Genomic DNA, 25,540 nt, shown 5'->3' with positions numbered 1-25,540 from the left:
TACATTAGAGAATGATTTATATGTAATACATGGTGACCAGCTGAAGATGGCTAACTCAGTTTTTAACAATGTTAAGCCACATGATGAATGTATACATTTACTGCACAGACGTCTAGGGCACATTAATTTCAAAATGCTCAAACTGTCAAATTGTCAGAGGGAGTAAAATTAAAACCCTGTAGCAAGTATTTAAACTGTAATGCTTGTAGCCAAGAGAAAAGTAAGGTTACTCCTGCAAACAGACTTAATGGGTTTAAGACCAAAGAACCTTTAGAGGTTGTGTTTGTTGACATAATTGGTCCTAAGAAACCAAGTTTAGGAGGTGCCTGTTATATTTTGAGTATTATGGACCATTACTCAGGATACGGTTTCTGCTATATTATGAAAAACAAAACAGAAACATTCCAACATTTCTTTAACTAGCTAAAGTTTGCTGAGAGAAAAATGAGGAGTAATTACTTTAATAACTGATAATGGGACTGAGTTTGTTAAAAAAAGATTCCAAACTATGTTGAAATTGACTGGTGTTGAGCATAAATGTTCTGTACCTTACAGACCACAACATAACTCGTTTTGTAGAATGAAGAGGGCAAACATTACAAGCCATGGCTTGCACTATGTTATCTGATTCAGGTTTACCTGAAACACTGTGGGGTGAAGCCATAATGTGTAGTAACCATGTTTTAAACAATGTAGTGAATACAACAACTGGAGAATTGCCATTCACTTGTTGGCATGGCAGAAAACCAAATTTAAGTTACCTACACACATTTGGAGCTCCACCATAGGTGCATATTCCCTCACAAGTAAGACTGAAAGGGCAAAGAAGTTATTTTTTGTGGGTTACGAGGCCAACCATAGATCGTTTAGATTCTGGGATCAAGGCACAGCTCATGTTTATTGTAGTGCTAATGCAAAATTTCTTGAGCACATTGGATGGGATAAACTGGAACAGGAATCCAGAAATGATATTATTATTGACACCCAATTAGTCCCTAAAGATAAAATCAGTAAACCACAAAAAGCCATTAAAGAGGAAGAACAGGAGGAAGTAGTAGAACAGGCACAGGAAGAAATAGAAGAACAGGAGCAGGTGGCACAGGAAAGTCCACCAGTAAGCCCTGTATTACCAAGATGTTCAACCCGAGTAACATGACCACCTGATAGATATCAGGCTAGTGTTGTATGCCAAGTGAATACAGTTCCTGGTAACTATAGTGAACTAAAACTGTATCCTGCTAAGGATCAGGCTGCTTGGCAGAAAGCAAAAGAACTGGAATCTTTAAAAAGACTGGAGGTATACAAAAATGTTAAGTTACCACCAGGTAAACATGCCATAGGATGCAAGTGGACATATAAACTTAAGACTAATGTAGATGGGACTGTTACCCATAAAGCCAGGTTAGTAGCACAAGGGTTCAATCAGACAGCAAATGACTACGGTGAGGTGTTTGCACCTAGTCTGAAGGCTACAACATTAAGAGCGGCATTAGTGTGGGCAGCTAAGGAGGAATACATTATAAATCATTCAGATGTAGAGACAGCTTATCTGCATGCACCATTGCAACACACTATATATTTAAAGAAACCTTTAGGTATAAAAAATAATAATACTGATAATACAACTGATTGCTGGAGATTGAAAAAGTGTCTTTATGGCTTCAAGCAATCAGGATATGAGTGGAACCAATGTATAGTTAAAGAATTAACTACAATAGGCTTTGTAGCTGGCATGGCTGATCCATGTTTGTTTAAAAAGGAAACTAATGGTATAATTTCATTGTTATTATTTACTGATGACATAGCATTGATCACCAAAACTGAACAAGAAGCTACTAAAATAATCTCACTGTTAGAGAGAAAATTTAAGATAAAACAACTAGGAGAAATCAAACAATATCTTGATTTAAAGATAGATAAAACTAGGGGAGGATACAAGATCTCAAAGGCAGATAAAATTAACCAATTACTAAAAAGTTTTAAAATGGAACTTTGTAAGCTGGCTAAGACACCAATGAGCCAGGAGTTTAGCCATAGTGATGTTCAAAGTCCTATTTTTGATAAGAACAATTACCAATCCTTGATTGGGAAATAGGTAATAGGTAATTTTTGCACAGATGTAAAGTTACTGGCTTCATAAGGAATAACAAGGTGTGTACACAAAGTTTGAAACTGAACAATTTATGTTTTGAACCACAAGGAAACTGGTGGCAGCGTACGATCTTTTCAAATGAAAAAAAGCATAAGGCTGGGTCAGGCAAGTTTTAAAACATTGCAGAAGATGCCTTATCTGGTTGTGGGTTTGATTGTAAGAGATTGTGACAACGATTTGATTGTGCCATTTGTAAAGAGGCAAAATCAAAGATATACCATCAGCAGAGGAAGTGATAGGAAATCTGAGAGGATTTTTCAGTTAGTGCAAGCTGATTTAATTGGCTCTCTATCTCCATCATGATGCTTCTCCCTAGTGCTCGAGAAAACTCCTTCGAATCCCTTCGACTGCAAGGCGATCAAACTGGTCCAGATGATGGTAGAGGGCAGGAAGGCCTGGAGGAATGTTGTCCATGGGGGTTGAGATGGGTCAGCCACGACTTCGCAACTAACAATAACAATCAAGGAATCTGTAATGACTAATTCATTAAATTACCAGGCATTGAGTGCCACTCCAAAGATACTTGAGTTGACTTTCTCTCCAGCATAATTGATGTCCTTCTTAACTTGCTTGTTGCGCTGGGAGGTTCCCACCATCAGGCAGCAAGCGGTGAAAAACATGGTTCGTTAGTCCTGTCTCAATTCCTTCGTATTCCATCTAGCCCAAGAAGTCCTTAAGTGGGACTCAACCATGAGGGTCTGGTTACTGCTTGCAACCTGGGTCACCTATATGTGTCTAGCTTTGACCTAATGGGGATTTCTTGTATGCAAAGTCACAGAAGCACAAGGCATTTAGCACGGGTGTGCTTGGAAGCATCTCTGGCCAGCACCAATGAAGTTGGATCCCTTTGAGCCTCTGACCCACTGACCCTCCAAGGACGGCCTTAAATTCTTGGGAGCCACAGAAAATCAATCTTAAATGTTTAGGATGTACAAAAGGTTTTTATCTCCACTGAGTCACCTCTAAGAAAGTGCAGGATTCTATATGTACACCAGCTTTCTGCAAACTAGTGCCCTCTAAGTCTTTTGCCCAAGCTGTTTGGGAATATTAAGGCTAAATCTAACTCCCGTGGAGATTGGGAAGAGATATAATTTATTAAATATAATTTTACTATGTTAAAGTTTAATTTTTTTGCACATTAAATTCCAAGTAACTTGGAGCTTGAGACTCAACCCAAGAGCTTATTGGTTTATCTTGCCTGGTCACTTGAGCTTGAGACTCAACCCAAGAGCTTATTGGTTTACCTTGCCTGGTCACTGGAGCTTGAGACTCAACCCAAGAGCTTATTGGTTTCTCTTGCCTGGTCACTTGAGCTTGAGACTCAACCCAAGAGCTTATTGGTTTATCTTGCCTGGTCACTGGAGCTTGAGACTCAACCCAAGAGCTTACTGGTTTATCTTGCCTGGTCACTGGAGTTTGAGACTCAACCCAAGAGCTTATTGGTTTATCTTGCCTGGTCACTTGAGCTTGAGACTCAACCCAAGAGCTTATTGGTTTACCTTGCCTGGTCACTGGAGCTTGAGACTCAACCCAAGAGCTTACTGGTTTATCTTGCCTGGTCACTGGAGCTTGAGACTCAACCCAAGAGCTTATTGGTTTATCTTGCCTGGTCACTTGAGCTTGAGACTCAACCCAAGAGCTTACTGGTTTATCTTGCCTGGTCACTGGAGCTTGAGACTCAACCCAAGAGCTTATTGGTTTATCTTGCCTGGTCACTTGAGCTTGAGACTCAGCTCAAGAGCTTATTGGTTTATCTTGCCTGGTCACTTGAGCTTGAGACTCAACCCAAGAGCTTATTGGTTTTCCTTGCCTGGTCCACGTTGTTGGATGTCCTTCTACAAAGGGATCACATGCAATGTGACCTACTAAAAAAAATGTAATCAGAGTTTTTGAATTGTGCTTGTTTCTTTGGTGTCTTCTAATCCAAGCAAAATCAGGATCCGTCACCTGCATAGCAAAAATATCACTTCTGCTGCTACGAAGAATGTTCCTCTTTTTATTTGAAGGCACTTTTGAAAAACATGAAGGAGCCTTGGGATAGAATTGAAAGAACCGGAAACATCTCACAGGTGTTGGGAAGAGAGGTTTTCAATGACCTAGACCCGATGTTTACAGAAATGCTGACAGTTTCTTTTTTTTCTTTCTCAAAAGTTATTATTTTTATGCAATGCTATTTTAGAAATAAAACATTATCTACTGTGCCATCTGCTTTCTCCTTATATGAGGAGCCACAATCTCTAACTAGTCCGAGTGCTCCTATCCTGAAGACATGCTGCCTGGGGAATTCTGGGGAGGAAAAACTCAAGGACACACAGGTAGAGGGCAGCTGGGACCCTGCATATGGCATGATAAAAATGCAAAGAACGCTCCCAGAAAGATTTTTTAATGAATTGCACAATTTCTGCAAAAATAAATATCCAGCAACTTCTGCTATTGATGGCCAGACAGCCATTATCAAACTAATATGTTCCATTTTTAAATTTCCTCCTTCCCGTCTCATACCATGACATATTTGACGTCAAGAAATTGGGCAAATTCTTTTAGTCAAATTAGTCAATTTCTCAGCTGAACTTACAATGGGACATTAGAAATGGAATTCAACCCTTCTCTATACTCATCATTTTGGGCTTCAGGTGGATTTTCTTGTGTGCAATTAGGGTGGACTGTTTCCTGAAGCACCGTCCACAGTTGGGGCACTTAAATGGTTTCTCCCCTATGTGTATAAGCACATGATTTATAAGGTTAGACCTAATACTGAAATCTTTCCCACAGTCTGGACACTCGTATGGTTTCTCTCCTGTGTGAGTCCTCTGGTGTCTCACCAGGCTGGAACTCTGACTGAAATTCTTCCCACACTCAGGACATTCAAAAGGTTTCACTCCTGTATGAGTCCTCTGGTGTGCAACAAGGTGGGAACTGTGACTGAAACTTTTCCCACAATCAGGACATTCAAAGTGTTTCTCTCCTGCCTGAGTCCTCTGGAGTTTCATCAGGCTGGAATTCTGACTGAAACTTTTCCTACAATCAGGATATTCAAAGGGTATATTTCCTGTGTGAATCCTCTGGTGTCTCATGAGGTGTGAATTTGTAATGAAACTTTTCCCACAATCGGGACATTCGAAGGGTTTTTCTCCTGTGTGAGTCCTCTGGTGTCTCATGAGGTGGGAATTCTGACTGAAACTTTTCCCACAATCAAGACATTCATAGGGCTTGTCTCCTGTGTGAGTCCTCTGGTGCCTCCTGAGGTGGGAATTTCTAACGAAACTTTTCCCACAATCAGGACATTCAAAGGGTTTCTCTCCTGTGTGTATCCTCTGATGGTTCACCAGGCTGGAGTTTTGACTGAAACCTTTCCCACAGATAGGACATTCAAAGGGTTTCTCTCCTGTGTGAGTCCTCTGGTGTTGTACAAGATGGGAATTCTGACTGAAAGATTTCTTACAATCACAACATTCAAAGAGTTTCTCTCCTGTGTGAATCCTCTGGTGTATCAGTGGGTTGGAATTGTAACTTAAGCCTTTCCCAGAGTCAGGACATTCAAAAGGTTTCTCCCCAGTGTGAGTTCTTTGGTGTCTCACAAGATTGGAATTGTGACTGAAACTTTTCCCACAATCTGGACACTTATACGGTTTTTTCCTGGTGTGAGTCCTCTGGTGTATCACCAATTTGCCATGCTCACTAAAGAATTTACCACATTGGGAGCACTTGTAGGGCTGCTCTAGCCTTCCATGAACCACAACAGAGCTGTTTTGACCAAATGGCTTGTCATAGTCAGAGTGTTTGTATGGTTTTTCTCCAGTGTGAATCCTCTTATGCATAATCAGCTGTGATTTGCAGTTTTTCTCTTTCCTACAGTAGGGACATCTATGAAACTTTTCCACAGCTGAGATACCTGAGGAGGTCAAAAATATGGATGGTCCCTTGTTTAGTGGTGTTTTGTTTCAAGCTGTTTTTTTTTCCTCCCTGGGCAAGGACTGCAACACTGTCTGTATGGCTTTCCAATTGACCTTTTCCCCTCCACTGACTTCCAGAGATATATCCCTTTCTTCTGAATGAAAAATAATCTCCCTTGACTTTCTGTGTAAAGTTGCTTATAATTCTCATTAGTCCAGAGTGCTCTTATTGTCATCCTCTTTGTCTAGGATTCAAAAAAAATGTAATGTTATTTATAATGGTTACAGAAGATATAAGAAAAAAGTATACGTTACAACAATAAAAGTAAAAATGCTACAATGCTAGAATTACCTCTTACATTAATCTTGATTAATTTGATACATGGAAGGCTACCAAGATCAAAGTTCAATATGCATTCAATCATGGAATTCTCTGGTTGATTTGGCTCAATCACAAATTCTTAACAATACAAAGTGTTATCACCAAATATATCTGGAAGTGTTGGGAACAATTATATAATTGCAGACATATGCATACAGAGATAAAGTACAGAAACACCCATCTACATATGTGTTGTGGCTCTGAGCTTTGAGCTTGCTTTGTTAGAGGACAAAGACTCGGACAATGAGGAAGAGGAGGATTTAGCTCTGAGGTTTGAGCCTGCTTTGTTAGAGGACAAAGACCTGGATAATGAGGAAGAGGAGGATTTGGAGTTGCCTTCCTCCCCAGGACTTTCCTCTTCGGCAAGGCCTTCCTCCCTGATTGTCCCTCAGGTATCGGCAGATAACCAGGAAGGCATATCAGAGTCTCTGACTGAGGTTCAAGCTGAGGAATGCTGGACTGATGCGAGGCAGCGTCATAGGCAAAAGTGCAAGCTGCAATGTAGAAAGAAGGGGCGAATCAGAGACTGAGCTGAGGGACTGACATGCCCCACAAGGAATAAAAGTGGGTGTGTTCACTCTAGGAAGTTTGTTCGGGACAATGTGTTAATTATTCAGAGGAGCTCCAGAGTATTGTGTCTGATTTATATTCCTGCATTCTTGTCGGACTGGGCAGACAGCGTATGTGTGAGACTGCCAAGAACTTTATCAGCTCAAGGACTTTAACTCTATAATTACTTGATTTGCTTGCTTGTTTGTATTCAGTTGGAAGTTGGACTTCTCACCTCTTTTGTACAGGTGAGACATAACACATATGTATACATGGAGAAAATCTGTCTTTCATGCATGACAAAATGTCCCAAAATCATTATAGTCAAACCTTTTGAGCTACTTTAGACATGTGGAGGCTTTAACTGATGAAATGATGCCTAAAGTCTCTTTCAATTTCCTGCCAGTATACCCGATTTTGTTTGTCAGAAGCCAGCTGGGAAGGTCACAAATTGGAAATATGAGTGTGGGATGCTGCGGCCATCATAAATGTGCACCTATTGTCAGAACTCAAATTGGTGCAACTCCTTTTCTTGGACCTTTGTAATCACAGGAACTGCTGGTGTGTGGTCACTGAACGAGTGCTACAATGACCATGAATGTATGTGGCTAGGTGTAAGTCTGCTTTTACACTGCCATTACAATTTTGGAGGCTTGGGGAAGAAATGGTAAACGAGGACTACCTATACAACTGTACATCCCAAAGGTCCACAATACCTATTTTGCATGTCAGATGCTAGCTGGGAAGGTCACAAATGGGATCATGAGTGTGGGGTGCTGAACCCATCATATATTTACACCAGTGTGTAGTACCCAAATTGGTGCGTCTCCTTTTTCTGCACCTTCATACCCACAGGAACTGCTGACTTGTGGTCAGCAGCACCAAGGAACTACTGGTGGAATGGAAAAGAGCTGATGTAGTTCCCACATTCAAAAAAACTGAGGGGAAACTGATCTACAAAACTACAGACCAATCAGCTAGTTTAGTGGAAAAAAGAACTAGGGATGACATAATAGTGGTGCTCCAATACTTGAGGATTTGCCACAAAGAAGCGAGGAAGGCAAGACAAGAAGCAATGGATGGAAACTAATCAAGGAGAGAAGCAACCTAGAACTAAGGAGAGCCGGGAGGACAATTAACCACCTTTCAGAAGTTGCGGGTGCTGCATCACTGGAAGCTTTTAAGAAAAGGCTGAACAGCCATTTGTCTGAAGTAGTTCTGGGTCTCCTGCTTGAGCAGGTAGTTGGAATAGAAGACCTGCAAGGATCCTTCCAATCCTGTCACAATCCTCCAGTGACGGAGCCCCCACAACCTCTGGAGGGGAGCCATTCCCAAAGGATCCACCGTCGCTTGAAAGAGGCTTTTAGATCTCCCCCCCCAGCAGAGAATCGCACCCACCAGTTTCACAGCGTGCAGCCCGAGCGGGCTCCGATCTGGGGAGGGAAGGAACCTGCAGCTGACACGCTTCAGCCCAGTTGCTTCTCTGCTCCCAGGCCGTGGAGGGAACCGAACAGCCCGACTTGCTCCCGGATTCCTCTCCCACCTGATGCCCCCAACTTACCTGCCAGCTGCTGCTTCCATCCTGGGAAGAGCACAGAAGCCGCTCTGCGCACCACCTTCCTCCCACGAGTCATGCGGAAGAGGAAGTTCCTCTGTCCTCCTGTCCTCCCATCCTTGGTAGCAATGCAGTACTCTATGGTTTTAACTCCTTAAACTCAACCACACGAACCCCCTATTATATTTGGGGGTTTTCAGGCACAGATGCTGCCGCCCTGATCACCGTCTCCTGATAGTGACCGAAAAACACATTTGTTTGCCCCATATCTACCTGAGGCACTTGCAGGATATTTTCACTGATTAAATCCCATCAAGTCACTTTTGATTTCTGGGTGCTGACTTTTGAGCTGATGTGAAACAGTGAAATGTGAGGCTATTTAGCTTGTGAAGATTAGATACGTGTTGAGCCCTGAAGGTTTTACACAATTACAGAACAAGCTTTCCCAGGGGTGACTCTCAGCGGAGATCAATGCCTCTCTACATATCAAATCTTTATGATTAATTTAATGTGGCTCCCAAAGATTTAGGACATTGCAGCAGTATCAGGCCAGATGCTCCAGGGGAGCCAGCTTGTTAAAATATTTAAATTAATAGCTCTGAAGGGTTAGATAATGAGTAAGAATACACAGTTATAGCTGACTGGTTGAAGAGAGATGGCCACTGCATGAGGGATCTAAGATGAGATTGGTTGCTGTGAGCGTAAAGAGGGACTTTCCTTGTTTCCCTCCTTTTTTCCCTGTGTATATATTGTTTGTAATTTACCTTATGATGTTCCTGCTGTATTAATTTTAATTTACCTGATGATGTTCCTATCTAGGTTATATATAGTTGTAATATATAACTAGGTTTGCAAAAGTATGTTTTGGGGAGTTATCCTACTCTCCCACTTCTCTGCAGTTTCCTTGGCAAGGTTTTTGGAAGTGGATTCAGGGGTGGGATTCAAATTAACAACTGGTTCTGTGGGCGTGGCTTAAGCCGTGGGCATGGCTTGGTGGTCATGTTATTGACTGGGTGTGGCCAACTCAATATCACTCACATTGAGGCAAGCATCTCCTCGCCTGGCCTCTCATGACTGTGGGGATACTGCAACAGTCGTGAGTGTGAAAAATGGTCATAAGTCACTTTTTTCAGTGCCATTGTAACTTTGAATGGTCACTCCACACAAGCAAAGTACCAGCAAAGGAGGGGAAAATAAACTCCAGAGAAGTTCCTGAGACAGGAAGTCTAGTCCTGCCAAGAATGTGATAAGGGTTTACGGAGAGGCAGTTTCTGTAAGCAACACCAGAATGTTTCCTTCCTGCCTTCCTTACAGGATTAGGCCAGTAATTTCTTCTAACAACCGGTTCTCCGAACTGCTTAGAATGTTAACAATGTTAACAACCGGTTCTAGCGAATAGGTGCCAACTGGTAGAATCCCATCCCTGAGTGGATTCCCAGTTTCCTAGGCCTGAGGGAAGGGACAAGCTCTGGCCCTAGCCTGGTGACCACCAGACTGGGCCTTCTTCCTCCCTCAAAATCACTCCAGCCGTTCCTGCTACTCCAGCGCCAAATTCAAGGATATAACTTTCAAGATTCAGTATCCTCCAAATAACGCATACTTGACACCTTTCAATCTGAGCTTCAAACTTTCATTCTGAGGGAAGGGACTGTTCCTCTGGCTGGGAAATTATGCCTTTGGACCTTGGCCTGTAGACTACCCCCGGACTTGATTTAATTTTGCTTGGTGTTATTATATAACTCTGTGAGAGATTCAGAGGCTTTGGGATCATTGCAAGCATTTCCAACTCCTAACCATAATAAGATGAGATATGATAAAGATTTGCACTAAAATATGACACCAAGGAAATAGAAAAAGGAAAAAAAAGATTAAATATAATTTTACTATTTTAATGTTTAAATATTTTGCACATTAAATTCAAAGTAACCTGGAGCTTGAGACTCAACCCAGGAGCTTATTGGTTTTCCTTGCCTGGTCCACGTTGTTGGGTGTCCTTCTGCAAAGGGATCACATGCAAGATGACCTACTAAAAAAATTGTAACCTGTCTCTTTGAAGTGTGTTGGTGAAATATACAATCTTGGAATTCTTTGGTGTCTTCTAATCCCAGCAAATCAGGATCATTAATCTGCATAGCTAAAATGTCATTTACACTGCAACAAAGAATGTTCCTCTATTTATTTGAAGGCACTTTTGAAAAACATTAAGGAGCCCTGGGATAGAATTGAAAGAATAGGAAACATCTCACAGGTGTTGGGAAAAGAGCTTTTCACGACTTACCCAAAAGTAGGTTATGGTCTACTTTGTCAAATGTCTTATTGAAGTCCCAAGTACGCTATCTCCACAGCATTTTGCTAATACATTAATTTAATTGCTTTATTTTTAAAAAAGGCAGTTAAGTTTTATCTGGTGTTATTGTTCTGACCCAGCTTTTGCAAGCAATGAGAAACCACTTACAAGTAAAATAACATTTTAGAACAGGGCAGGAACAGTCTTTATTCACGTTGGATAGAAAAAAAAAAACACCAAAAATAGTTGCAAATGAAAATCTTTTCCCCTTCTGAAACAGGGCACAAACAGTTTATAATCACACGAGAACTCAAGCTAAAAAGTCCTTCAATGATTAAGTCAAGCAGACAGTCTGTGTTTACACCGGCAAATTCACTACCTAGTTTTCCCAGCAGAGAGACTCAATTGGCACCTCAAATACAGAGCAATCATTTCCCAACAAATCTGGTTCTGGCAAAAAAATCCAACTTGATGTACACTTGGGATATGAATGGTTATCTGCAATCGCAGGCCTCTTCCAAACCCCTACTATTTATTTCCCAGCCAGGGTGGGGTCTGGCTAGTCTCTATATTTCCTTTTCCCCGAGAGCTGGCTTATTGCCTTCCATTGCTCTCCTCTCCTCTCCTCTCCTCTCCTCTCTTATGTGCATCTGGGATGGGCCCCATCTCTTCTTCCTCCTCGCTCAGCTCAGGCCCTGAAGACAGCTGCCTCTCCACCTGGGGGCAGACAGAAGTCCCCAGCTCTGCATCTGCCCAATTCTGCTTCCTCATCACAGCCTTCCAAAGGCTCCAAAGCTGGCCCAGGCAACTCATCCCACTCCTCCTTGTCTGCCTGTTGCTAGCTCTGCTGGCAGCTGATGGGCCACAACAGTTATCAAACCCATTCTGGCTTCAGTTATAGCTGCCCATCATTTTTATTTCTCCAGAAGCATTATTGCAAAGAGGAACAGAGGTTTCCTTTAATTAAATCAGTCAAGAAGTTCATTCTTTTAAAAGATGGAATAAAATCAGAAGAACAGTGCCCAGAAGAACCAAAAGGGTGTCACAGGAACCTTCAAAAATCCCAAGTGTTCCACGCAGGACCAACTTTCAGACTGATCAACCATGCTCTTCTTATGTTAAAAGAATTCATCCCCAGGTTTTTTTTGAAACATTTGTACCTACTCACTATTGCCATCCATGGGGACCTCAACTTTCAATGTCTGGTTCAGAATTGGGAGAATCATCAGGGAAATCAGACAAATCCTCTGTAATTCTATGATTTTTTCAAAAGCTACAAACTCAATGGCAGAACCAAAGGCGTTTAGAGGTTGTAAGTTATGAAACCATAGCTTAGTTGTCCAATTTGAAATGTCCTACTTTCCATCTCTCAGAATGGCAATGAGGGAGAAGACCATTCTTGAATCTGAGAAGAATGCCAATCAAAACAGATCCAGTTTGCTATTCTAATTTTTTTAACTGGGCATCAAGCAATATCATATTTTCACAGAATTTAGTACTGGGGCAGATAGCAGCACAACAATAAATTAACAGGCAGAAGCCCATCTGCAGTTCACATGATCAGAGGCATAGAGTGATTGGACTAATATACAATTCAAATTCAAAATTTAAATTTATAATCAGGCAGGAAGGGAAGCTGAGGAAGACAGATTGATCATAGAGATGCACAATGCACAAGAGACCCATATTACAGGTATCTTAACAATTGTACTGTGTTAGAAACCCACTTTGGAGACCTCACGACTGAGCAGGAAATTAGAAAAGGGCTCTTCTCTTACAATTTTGTTATTCAATTTATCATTAAACTTATTCACTGCACATCTCAGTTTGAGTGTCTTGCCTCACTCTAATGATCATAGCAACAGTGACATCACTGATTTTCTTCTTTGTCAAAGCTATTGATGGTAATGCATTATTAAAAATGAAAGATTTTTCCACCGTTCAGGGTTTTTTTTCCTCACAGAACCACCACCAAGAGGGATACAACAAATATATCCGCATCCTGGTGCTGCTATCACCCAACAGCCATCAAACGGAAACAAGCAGACACCTCCTAAAAAACAAGATCACATCAGGAATTGCAAAGAAACCTGGAGATCCTGTGATCAAAGCCATAATCGCTTTTCTCCTCAGCTCAATATTCCTACAGTTCTTCTCCATCAGGTTCATCTGCAAGGCAGAACAGCCTCTCCATGTGAAGTTTTACACCTGTTTTTTTCCATTGGGTCTTGGGACAACTCGCTGCATACCCGTTAGCCATTGCATCTTAATCTTTTGATTCCTTAAGGCGGTCTGCAGAGAGTTAAAGTAGAAAAACAGTGCTCCCTGAATGACAGTGTCCCAGAAGCAGCCATCTTTTTGGCCCTGAGGCAGGTGTGGCAAAACAGCAATCAGTTCTACAAGTCCTCCACACCAGGGGTCCCCAACCACCGGGCTGCGGACCGGTACCGGTCCGTGGAACATTTTCTACCAGGCCACCGGTTTGCTGAGCGCCGCCATCTTGTTTTGATGAGAAAGTGCTTCCGGTGAGCTTTTCCAGTTGGAAAGTGGCGTTTGGGTCCTGAAGGAATCCTCGCACCTTAGTTTCATCGAAGGTGCGGGGGGGCGGCTTCGAACAAAACTAAGGTGCGAGGATTCTTTCAGCACCCAAGGCAAGGCAAGCTGAGCGACCGTCCCAAAGCCCATCAACAAAGGTACAAAGGAGGAGTTGAAGGAGGCGGGGAGAAGCGAGGGACGGCTGGCTGGCCGGTCGCTCAGCTCGCCTTGCCATGCGTGCTGATGCCGGTACCGGGCCGTGGCACAAAAAAGGTTGGGGGCCACAGCTCCACACAATCCAGGGACGAATCCCAAGCAGACAGAAAGTGACTGCTGTTTCCAGGATAGTCATGTGGCCCAGGGATGTGCGACTTGCCCTCCTTCCCTAATATGAGAATCAGAGATCTTTAAAGGTGAGGAGGAGGAGGATGTGAGTTCTGGTGGTATGAGAATCAGGCTTAAGGACTCCAGGGACCCAGTGGAAGTGAGGAAAAAAACCCATGGGACCGCATGGGAGTAAAAAGTCTGTGGGGACCCTGTGAGAGAGAGAAAGGCCAGTGGCAGGGGAGCTGCCAATGGTTAAGGTAGGGAAGGCCTTGGGAAGGCAAGCCTGGGGCTGCGCTAGGCCCCCAACAGCAAGGCAGCCAATGTTCCACTTAGTGACTCGCATGTTTGTTTAACAGCTTCATCAGGGAGAGGAGGAGGTAGAGGTAGTTAAGCCAGGTAATCTTACTTAACAACCATTGCAACATGCAGTCATAATTGGCAGACCTTATCAGACTTGTATCTTGAGGACTACTTCTTTGCTAGCTGGGAGAATTGAGTGGCTCAAAAGCTAGGTAGAATTCTATAATCGATGTACAAAAAACACTACCCAAAACCTTTTTGAGGAATTCCACTATTTCTGCAAAATGAAATATCCAGAAACTGCTGCTGATAAACAGAAATGGGTAATTAGCTATTTTTCCATTTTCCTTTTCTCTCCACCTACAAGTCTAATCCTAAGACATGTTTGAGTAAAAATAATCAACCCAAAATTCAAATAGTTAATTTCTCACTGACACATTCAATGCGGGATCTCATGTTTATGGGTACTCTGGTGTTTCACCAGGCTGGAATTCTGAAACTTTTTCCACAGATAGGACATTTGAAGTGTTTCTCTCCTGTGTGAGTCCTCTGGTGTATCACAAGGTTGGAATTCTGACTGAAACTTTTCCCACACACAGTACATTTGAAGGGTTTCTCTCCTGTGTGAGTCCTCTGGTGTATCACAAGGTTGGAATTCTGACTGAAACTTTTCCCACACACAGTACATTTGAAGGGTTTCTCTCCTGTGTGAGTCCTCTGGTGTATCACAAGGTTGGAATTCTGACTGAAACTTTTCCCACACACAGTACATTTGAAGTGTTTCTCTCCTGTGTGAGTCCTCAGGTGTATCACAAGGTTGGAATTCTGACAAAAACCTTTCCCACAGTCAAGACATTTAAAGGGTTTCTCTCCTCTGTGTGTTCTCTGGTGTATCACAAGGTTGGAATTGAGAATCAAAGGGATTGTCTCCTGTATGAGTCCTCTGGTGTATCACCTGGCCGTAATTCTGAATGAAACATTTCTCTGGAATATCGGGAATTCTGGGAGTTGAAGTCCACAAGTCTTAAAGTTGCCAAGTTTGGAGATCCCTGGTATATATGTAGAAAATCCATGTATTTTTACAGCACTATGCAACAAAACTCCCAGAAAAAAAACAGTGCAGATTCAGTCTGATATTGTTGGCAAGAAAACAGCAAGTCAATAACAAATAACAAAGTTGGAAGGATCCTTGGAAGTCTTCTAGTCCAGTGGTTGCCAACCAGTGGCCTGGGGACCACTGGTGGTCTGCGAGAAAATTTTGGTGGTCTGCAGAGAAATACCTTCCCCCAAAGCACCCCTCAAAGCAATTAAACAAGGCTGTGTGGGAACACAAGGCAAACAACACAAGGTAGTGAGGGGAGGGAGGAAAGGGTAGAGGGAGGAAACTTGCCCCATGTGCCTCGCCTGGCCACCAGGCTGCTTCTTCCCAATTCTTTCTTCTTCTTCCTTTGGCTGCACTCAAAAGAAAGCAGCAAAAGTCTTTCTTTGTCTCCCCCAAACTCTGCCAGAAATGAGTCTCTGGGACCCTGCAAGTCATCCTGCTCCAAAAGGCTGAGCTGGCGCAACAGGTCTCACAAAGACTCATTTCTGGAGGAATTGGGAGAGAAACAAAGACTTCTGCCGCTTCAGCTGCTTTCCTTGCATGAAGCCAAAAGTCTCTCTCTCTCTCTCCCTCCCCCTGAGAACGGAGCTGGAAACAGTAAAGAATGATTGATTGATAGGAAAACAGGGTGGGGGGTTTTCCTGCAGACTTTTTTTGGTGATTTTCCCAGGGTCACTGGTCTGCAGGATTTAAAATGAGTTTTAGTGGTCCCTGAGAGCCAAAACATTGGCAACCCCTGTTCTACTCCAATCTCGTTCAAAAGAGGCACTGCTTAATTCATTCTTTGTACCTGTTTCCATGCAAGAAAAAATAGCGCAACCTACCAAAAATAGAATGTTAAGTGACAGACTAGGAATAAAAATTAAAATTGGTAAGAAAATGGTAAGAGAACACCTATCTGCTCTAGATGAGTTCAAATCCCCAGGACATGACCAGATGAATTACAGTACATGCCAAAGTTGTGAAGGAGGTGGCACCATTGAATCTTTCAAAGATCCTGGAGCATCAAGCAACTACTAGAGGACAGGAAAAGAGATTATGTGGCTCCTTTTCAAAAAATTGGGGGAGGGGGAGGAGAAGATCCAGGAAACTACAGACCAATCAGCCTGACATCAATAGCTGATCCTGGAAAAGATAAGCAAGTGAGCTCCTAGAAGCAAACAAAGTTATAGCTAGAAGCCAACACAGGCTTGTCAAAAACAGACCATGCCAAACAAATCTTATTTCTTTTGTCAGCTTTGGAAGCCATATTCCACACTGCCACATAACCTGAGAGAGTAGGAGGGGGGTGATTTCAGTGAACTAGACAAAATAAAATTCGTTTGTTACTTCAAGGTCATTTCGTATGACGCAGGATGAAATAAGGATCTTACTTTTGGACGGATCATGATTGGGCCATGTGATGTGATGATGACCAAGGGGGGATGAATTTGTAGTTTGAGAAATTGTGGAAAGCCGAAAAAACTTTTAGATTTGGGTTTCCACAGATGTGCCAGGTGCTATTCTAATAAAGGTACTTTTGAGATATGTTTGTCTTGGGAGTTACTGATTGAAATGGAGTTTGCTGGAACGCTGACATCTTTCATAAAGTGACTAAATTAGTGGACCAGCAAAATGCAGCGAACATGGTCTACTTGGATGTCAGCAAGGCAGTTAAAAAAGTAAACCATAAACCACAACCTACTTCTTTGTAAGTTAGAAAACATAGAATAAACACATCCATCCACACAGATTAATTAATAACTAGCTCACAAGCTGCACTCATTGTGTATTCCTTAATGGATCTACAGTCCATAGGGTTCATCTGCAAGGCGGAACAGCCTCTACATGTGAAATTTTACACTGCTTTTTTTCACTGGGCTTTGGGCCCATTCCCAGCACATCTGTCACCCATTGCACACTTACATTTTGAAGATCTCCTGGAAGCAGACATTGTTTTCACTGCACACACAATCTCTTAAGGCAGTCTGTACAGTATTAAGTCCTTCAAGGCCAATGAGCCAGAAACAGTGCTTATTTAGGCCCACAGGCAGGTAGCAAAATGGCAGCTGCTTCTACAAATAGCCAGTGTTCTGCTTAATGCCTCCATTACACATCCATTGAATAACTTTACTAGACGGAGTGGGGGTGGGGATAGTTAAGCAAAGCAGTCTCATTTCATGATGTGAGTCTCATCTCATTTCGTGATTGCAATATTAAAACGTAATTGATAGGCCCCATTACACTTATATCTTGAGGACTACTTGTATGGTGGTTGGGAAATTCTGGCACTCAAAATCTGGAGGAAACCAAAGTAGAAGATGGAAACTCCAATTGTTGGAATTCCATAATCAATATAAAAAAACACCACCCAAAAGCCTTTTTGAACAATTCCACACTCCTGCAAAAGGAAATATCCAGAAAGTTCTGCTGATCACCAGAAACATGTAATTAGCCTTTGTCAAGACTGTGAGTCCTCTGGTGTCTCTCCAAGGAGGAATTCTTACTGAACCTTTCCCCACATTGTGGACACTCATAGAGCTTCTCTCCTGTGTGAATCCTCTGGTGTGTCACCAAGTGGGAATTCCTACTGAAACATTTCCCACATTCTGAACATTCATATGGTCTTTCTCCTGTGTGAATCCTCTGGTGTGTTATCAGACTGGAAACATGAGTGAAACTTTTCCCACACTCAGGACATTCATACAGTCTCTCCCCTCTGTGAGTTCTCTGGTGTGTCATGAGGTTGGAATTCTGACTGAAACTTTTCCCACAATCTAAACATTCATATGGTTTTTCTCCTGTGTGAATCCTCTGGTGTGTTATCAGACCGGAAATATGAGTGAAACTTTTCCCACACTCAGGACATTCATACGGTCTCTCTCCTCTGTGAGTTCTCTGGTGTGTCATGAGGTTGGAATTCTGACTGAAACTTTTCCCACAATCTAAACATTCATATGGTTTTTCTCCTGTGTGAATTCTCTGGTGTGTTATCAGACTGGAAATATGAGTGAAACTTTTCCCACACTCAGGACATTCATATGGTCTCTCTCCTCTGTGAGTTCTCTGGTGTGTCATGAGGTTGGAATTCTGACTGAAACTTTTCCCACAATCTAAACACTCATACGGTTTGTCTCCTGTGTGAGTCCGCTGGTGCGTCACCAGGTTACAAGTCTTACTGAAACTTTTCCCACAATCTGAACATTCATACGGTTTTTCTCCTGTGTGAATCTTCTGGTGTGTTATCAGACTGGAAATTTGACTGAAACTTTTTCCACACACAGGACATTCATATGGTTTGTCCTTGGAATGAGTCCTCTGGTGTGTCACCAGGCTGGAACTGTTACTGAAACATTTCCCACATTCTGGACATTCATATGGCTTTTCTCCTGAGTGAGCCCTTTGGTGTGTAACGAGGCTGGAATTCTGACTGAAACGTTTTCCACACTCAGGACATTCATATGGTTTCTCCAGAGTATGAGTTCTCTGGTGTGTCATTAGGCCGGAATGCCTACTGAATCGTTTCCCACACTCTGGACACTCATATGGTTTTTCTCCTGTGTGAGTCATCTGGTGTAGGACGAGGTGGGAATTCTGACTGAAACTTTCCCCACAATCTGGACATTCAACGGGTTTCTCTCCTGTATGAGTCCTCTGATGCGTCACGACAGTGGAATTTTTACTGAAACATTTCCCACACTCTGGACATTCATACGGTTTTTCTCCTGTGAGTCCTCTGGTGTGTTACCAGGCTGGAATTATGACTGAAAGTTTTCTCACACTCTGGACATTCATACAATTTGTCCCAGGAATGAGTTCTCTGGTGTGCCACCAGGCTGGAATTATGACTGAAACTTTTCCCACAATCTGGACACTGATACGATTTCTCATCTGTGTGAGTCCTCTGGTGTATCACCAGGCTGGAATTATGACTGAAACCTTTCCCACACTAAAAACATTTAAAGGGTTTCTCCCCAGTGTGAGTCCTTTGGGGTACCACCAGATGGGAATTCTTAATGAAACATTTCTCACATTCTGAACATTCATACGGTTTTTCTCCTGTGTGAGTCCTCCGGTGTGTCACAAGGGTGGAATTCCGACTGAAACTTTTCCCACACTCAGGACATTCATAAGCTTTGTCCTGAGAATGTGTCCTCTGGTCCTCTCCACTTACAGTTTCTCCCTGGTGTAAGTCCTCTGATGTTGCTTTGCTTGCTAAAGCCTTTACCACACAGAAAGCACTTGCAGGTCACTTATATGTGTCTTTTACAAGACAGCTGTTCAGACTAAACCATTTCTCACATTTATAGCATTTCTATAGCTTTTCTACAATGTGGATCCTTTTGTGCATAATCAGTTATGATTTACAATCTGTACTTTTCTCATAATGGGCACAATAGGAGCTTTTCCAACACTGATATTCTTGCGGTCAAATATTTATGTGGTCATTTTTTTAGTGGTGCTTTAATTCCTTTCTTTTTCTGAATGAAATATAATCTCCCTTGATTGTTCATGTAACGTATTCTTGAGATTCTCAGACTCTACTTTTTCTAACTTGAAATCTCCTCTTAATTTTCTCTCATTTGTCTCTCAACAGCTGGGAAAGGAGAAGAATTTTGTGGTTTTCTGAAGGAAATTGAAAATATTTTGATTTCTGTCTGCCTTTGCTTTCTTTTCCAATGTTGCTTGTTACTCTCAGTTTTCCAGAGTGCTCTTACTGCCATCCTCTTTGTCTGTAACATTCAAAGAAAAATTTAACTTTAATTCTTTATAAAATGGTTGCAGAAGATGTAAAAAACAGGGAAAAATATACATTACAATAAATAAGCAAACATACCACAATAAAGAATAACCTCTTACATTTGTTATGATTCATTTGACACATTTGTGTCCAAGTCCAAATATCCATTCAGTCATGAAATTCTTTTTCACTTTGGTGATTCACAAATTCTTAGCAGTGCAAAGCCTTATCATGAACTATATCTGGAAATGCTGGGGATACATTGTAGAGTTGTAAATATACACATGAGAGAAAAATAAATAATACATGCCTATCTGTATGTATGTGGAAAATGCATGTTTTTAGCCTGAAAAATCATCCCAAAATGATTACAATCGAACTTTCTGAGCTAACTTTAGAGATTGTGGGTTTCTACCTGATGAAATGATACCTAAACCCTCCGCAAGATTTCAGTTTTGCCCATGGAAGCCCTCAGCTCCAAGTAAGGGAAGGGTAGAATAGAATAGAATAGAATAGAATAGAATAGAATAGAATAGAATAGAATAGAAAAGAATAGAATAGAATAGAATACTTTATTGGCTAAGTGTGATTGGACACACAAAGAATTTGTCTTGGTGCAAATACTCTCAGAATACATAAAGAAAAGATACATTTATTAAGAATCAAGAATCATAACATACAACACTTAATGATAGTCATAGGGTACAATCAACAATCAAATCATACTAGGAAACAGTCAATAAAATATTTTCCACAATAAAATATTTTCCACAACCACTGTGGTGACATCCTAATTCAACTAGTGCTCACTTACTGACTGCAATTGGGACTGGAATCTGTGTCAGTAAGCAGCCCAATCGTTGAGCATGATCACAATGCCAACATACATACCATATTTGTTGGCTTTACAGAAAGGGAATGCTATGAAAGCGAAGGTGGAAAGACAGAGAAATTCTGTTCCTTAAATAGAATTTGTAGAAAAAAATGAAAATTGGAAAGGGAAGATGGTAATGGAATATCTAGAGGAAGCAGGATTAGGTAGATGAAATATAAACAAAAATTCTCTACAGGGCATTTTATTCCAACAACTGAAGCCTCTCTGGAACTCAACCAACCTGCCTCTTGTGCATATCAATCTCCCTTCCTCAAAATGCTCTGCAGGCATTTTGGGCAAGACATCCCAGGCCTGTCACTTAACCTAAAATGTTTTTATCTTTCTAAATACAGTGCATTCAGAAAATATTCAGACCCCGCTTTACTGTTGTCAATTTTGTTATGCTGCAGCTTGATTCTACAGTTGTTGAACTTCATTTTTTTCCTCCTTAATCTAAGTTTAGAAATGTCCCTAAATTTAGTAAAAGGAAAAAAAAAACCCTGAAACATCACATTGATATAAGTTTGGCACAACCAGGACTTTTCCAAGAGCTGGGTGTCTGGTCAAACTGAGCAATTGGGGTAGAAGGGCCTTAGTAAGAGGTGACCGAGATGGTCCCTCAGACTGAGCTTCAGAGATCGTGTGTGGAGATGGAATAGAGTTCCAGAAGGACAACTATCATTGCAGCCCTCCACCCTTCTGCGCTTTATGGCAGAAAATCCCAAAATCCAGGTGCACAAAGCTTATCCCCTCATACCCAAAAAGACATGAGGCTGTAATTGCTGAGTGAAGGATCTGAATATTTATGCCAATGTGGTTTTTCAGTTTTTTTAAAAATAAATTTACAAACATTTTCTAAAATTCTGTTTTCACTTCCTCATCTACAGGAATGAGGAAAAAATGAATGTCAACAAGTATAAAATCAGGCTGCAGCACAACAAACTCGACAGAAGCGAAAGGGGGTCTGCATGCACTGAGTGCCTGTTCCAATTGACACGGAAATACACTCCTGAGAATTTATTTATGTTAACAATTACGTGTATTTCAGTCTGCAAAATGACTCAAAAGTGCATTGGCGCAATTTTCTTTGTTTTTTTTAAGCCATTAACAGATTAAAGGGTGAGCAAATCCTATGCAAACCTCCCTTTTCTCCCTGAAGCTCCTCGCTTGCCAGGAAAGGGACATCTCAATAAAACCACAAGGATTCACACGTTACGTGAAGGGCGAGGAAGGTGGGTGGTTAAGAAACGGGAAAATATATATATCAAGATTTCTTTAAATCTCCCAAATCTGTCGGCAGAAAAATCTCGGGCTGCAGTTTTAAATCATGCAGCAAAAGGATAAAAACGTTTGGGGAGAGAAAGACTGAGAAGCAGCAGCAGCAGCAGCCCGCCATGTCTCATTTCTGTCCCTTCGCTGCTTCCAGGCCGTGGAGGAACCCAAAAGGCCCGACTTGCTCCCGGATTCTCCTCCGACCTGCCCTCCACTCACCTCCCAAGAGCCGCTTCGACCCTCCAAGTAGCACAAGAGGCGCCGCCAATGCCATGATCCTCCCGGAGCCGGAAGAGGAACTTCCTCTGTCATCCTCCTCCTCCTCCTCCTCTCTAGCAATCTAATACTCTATCGTTTCAATTCGTTCCAGCTCGGTCTCTCTCCCTTCCGGTGTAATGTCAATATTAGCGATGCCGCTGCTGTACTCTCGTTCTCTGCTTTCTAGGCGCGAGTGTTGCTTCTTTGTAGAGCGCCATCTAGCGACATAAGGCGGAAATTCATCCTCGTCCTTTCTCTCACCCTGCCGCGTTCGAAAGAGGCTTTCATGGGTTCCGTCCTTCTTTCGGTGCTATCTAATCTTATTCGGCTCCCACCGAGCACAGGAGTAGCTTTCGTCCATGACAATCTATCCTATACCTTTTCTTTCAGGTCTCCCAAGAGTGCACGCTCATTTTCCCTCTTGCTCGAATTAAAGCAAAGGAAAGTTGTCCTAGGAGGGGAATGAGGTGTAATACACAACCTGAAAGTGATCCTCCCATGGGGGCTGGTGAAGGTTGTTCCAGCCACTTTGACATCTGGGGACATGCAGGATAAGTCTTCAAAACCTGCCTTGGCAAAGGATTGAAGCTGTTGAACAGAAAGCTCTGGCCCTAGTCTGTCCTGTTGGGTCTCGCAGGGAGGCCCTCATCATCACTCCGACGCAGCCAGACACTTCTTTTGCAGGAACTAAACCAAGGAAAGCATCCGTGGGGAGAACACACAAGGGGTTGGGAATCTCTGATCTACACAGTGATTTATTATTTCAAAGCACTTGGGAGGAAAATGGACCTCTCCCTTGCCCTTTAAAAAAAGCCCAGTCAAAATACCATCCTCCATTATTTGAATAGCAGTCTTTGCTTCCATAAATTGAACTGAATTTGGATTGATTTATCAGACTTGAAACAAAGCTGAAGCCTAAGCTGAGGGTGCCATCTATTGGTGAATGGAAAATATACCACACCCCTACAAGTCTAGGAAAATTCCTGATATGAGATATAAATAATATTCATCTGGAAGACTGTGGTATTACTTACTCTTCTATAACTATCTACTTTATGATTACTGGAGACTCTATTGTGAGAATAAGGAAGATTCTTAAGTAAAGTGACTTTTGACTGGAAGCTGCCTGGACTACTTAAATGGAACTGATCAATAATTCTGAGGTGTAAAGAACTATGATTATTAAACTTACTGAGGAGCAACATTGGACTTGATTATATTGTTTTGGACTTGAGTAAGAGTGGGACTTATTAAAATAACGCAAGATGCTCCATCAGGGGGAAATGAGTGAGATTTCAAGAGAAATGACGTTGGTGTTTCAAAGCATTAGGGGTACTAAAACGAAGAACCACAGGAAGAAGGACCTAATGCAAGGTGTAAATGGGAAAATAGAAAAAAATGCTATAACTGATAATGAATGAAGATCAAAGAGTCCAGGAAAGAGAGGGGGACAGCAGAAAGAATGAACGAAAAGATAGAACAGACAAATCAGCAAACAAAGCAGGAAAATGAGAAGAAGATAAAGATAATAGTGACTGATGGAATAAACCAAGGGAAAAGTACTTTAAGAGGTTTAAAAAGGAAATGGGATAAGCTGAAAGATACTTTTGAAAGGGAGATAGGGGCTTGGGGGGATACTCTGGGGGCCTGGCAGCTTAGGAGGATAGAGATGGGAGAAATATTCAGACCGAATGGTGAAGTCACAGATACTGACAGAGACAAAGATCCAAGAGAGGAGTGTGGGAGGCAAGCCAAAAAACGAATAAGAATTGAAATATTAAAACAATCAAGAGATGGTGGGTGGAAAGGAATTATATGTATGTATGTATGTATGTATGTATATGGATCTTTGGTTGTTCGGGTTTTCTCCCGCGTAAGATTCGAAGTATCTAGGCAATGTTTCGATGAAGTCTCATTCATCATCTTCAGGCTTCTGTCTTCGGCTCTTGCTTCTCAGAGTGATGTGAGATTGCAGCTGCTTCTTCCTTTTAACTGCTAGTGGGGGTGGGACTTGATTGGGTGGGGTGATTGGGTGATTGGCAGTTAAAAGGAAGAAGCAGCTGCAATCTCACATCACTCTGAGAAGCAAGAGCCGAAGACAGAAGCCTGAAGATGATGAATGAGACTTCATCGAAACGTTGCCTAGATACTTCGAATCTTACGCGGGAGAAAACCCGAACGTGATTTGTCATAAGTGAGATGATTATGGCTTACAGCTCATGAAAACCCCAAATCCACAATCTCAGAAAATTAGACTATGACATGCAATCAATAAAACAACGATTGTACATAGAACAATATCGGACCTCTGAAAAGTATACGCATGCATATGTACTCAGTACTTGATTTGGGCCCCTTTTTCAGCAATTACTGCCTCAATGCGGCGTGGCATGGAAGCTATCAGCTGTGGCACTGCTGAGGTGTTATGGAAGACAAGGATGCTTCAATAGCGGCCTTCAGCTCTTCTGCATTGTTCAGTCTCATGTCTCTCATCTTTCTCTTGGCAATGCCCCATAGATTCTCTAGGGGGTTCAGGTTAGTCGAGTTTGCTGGCCAATCAAGCACAGTAATCCCACGGTCATTGAATCAGGTTTTGGTGCTTTTGGGCAGGTGCCAAGTCCTGCTGGAAAATGAAGTCAGCAACCCCATAAAGCTCGTCTGTGGAAGGAAGCATGAAGTGCTCCAAAATGTCCTGGTAGATGACTGTGTTGACCCTGGACTTAATGAAGCACAGTGGACCAACACCAGCAGATGACATGGCTCCCCAAATCAACACAGACTGTGGAAACTTCACACTGGACTTCAAGCATCTTGCAGTGTGTGCCTCTCCATTCTTCCTCCAGACTCTGGGTCCTTGGTTTCCAAATGAGATGCAAAAGTTGCTCTCATCAGAAAACAAGACTTTGGATCACTGAGCAACAGACCAGGTTTTTTTTTTTTCTTTAGCCCAGGTAAGTTGCTTCTGATGTTGTTTGTTGTTCAGGAGCGGCTTGATAAGAGGAATACAACATTTGAAGCCCATGTCCAGATCTGTCTGTGTGTGGTGGCTCTTGATGCACTGACTCAGCCTCAGTCCACTCCTTGTGAAAGTCCCCAACACTTTTGAATGGCCTTTTCCTGACAATCCTCTCCAAGCTGCAATCATCCCTGCTGCTTGTGCACCTTTTTCTTCTTCTTTTGCAATTACCTTTTGAGGCTTTCCCTCCTTATGGAGGGTGTCAGTGATGGTTTTCTGCACAACCGTCAGGTCAGCAGTCTTTCCCGTGATTGTGATTCCTACTGAACCAGACTGAGAGACCATTTAAAGGCCCAGGAACCCTTTGCAGGTGTTATG

The 25,540-nt window shown here is 42.2% G+C and overlaps 1 protein-coding gene and 1 pseudogene across 3 annotated transcripts; both read right to left on the bottom strand.

Annotated features, from left to right (window-relative positions):
* Positions 1-4,131: 4,131 nt before the first annotated feature.
* Positions 4,132-8,626, bottom strand: LOC148126547 (uncharacterized). 2 transcript variants are annotated; one of them, XM_087928367.1, is made up of 2 exons: positions 8,538-8,626; positions 4,132-6,290 (listed from the first exon to the last, which is right to left on the bottom strand). In XM_087928367.1, the coding sequence occupies exon 2, from the start codon at positions 5,968-5,970 to the stop codon at positions 4,750-4,752; it is 1,221 nt and encodes a 406-aa protein (XP_087784493.1). In that variant the 5' UTR covers positions 5,971-6,290; positions 8,538-8,626; the 3' UTR covers positions 4,132-4,749. The 2 variants fall into 2 exon arrangements, with proteins under 2 accessions (XP_087784493.1, XP_087784494.1); XM_087928368.1 differs by having other exon boundaries at positions 4,132-6,921; positions 8,538-8,625.
* Positions 8,627-10,692: 2,066 nt separating this feature from the next.
* LOC113451696 (uncharacterized) lies at positions 10,693-22,222 on the bottom strand (annotated as a pseudogene). The gene is made up of 4 exons (XR_015741363.1): positions 22,168-22,222; positions 17,515-19,306; positions 16,871-16,886; positions 10,693-14,923 (listed from the first exon to the last, which is right to left on the bottom strand). The product of XR_015741363.1 is annotated as an uncharacterized LOC113451696 (transcript).
* Positions 22,223-25,540: the final 3,318 nt, after the last annotated feature.

The sequence above is a fragment of the Pseudonaja textilis genome, chromosome 2 (assembly GCF_049901715.1).
Source record: "Pseudonaja textilis isolate UNSWEBS1 chromosome 2, rPseTex1.2, whole genome shotgun sequence".
NCBI classification, from domain to species: domain Eukaryota; kingdom Metazoa; phylum Chordata; class Lepidosauria; order Squamata; family Elapidae; genus Pseudonaja; species Pseudonaja textilis.
This window is presented reverse-complemented; position numbering and strand designations above follow the sequence as displayed.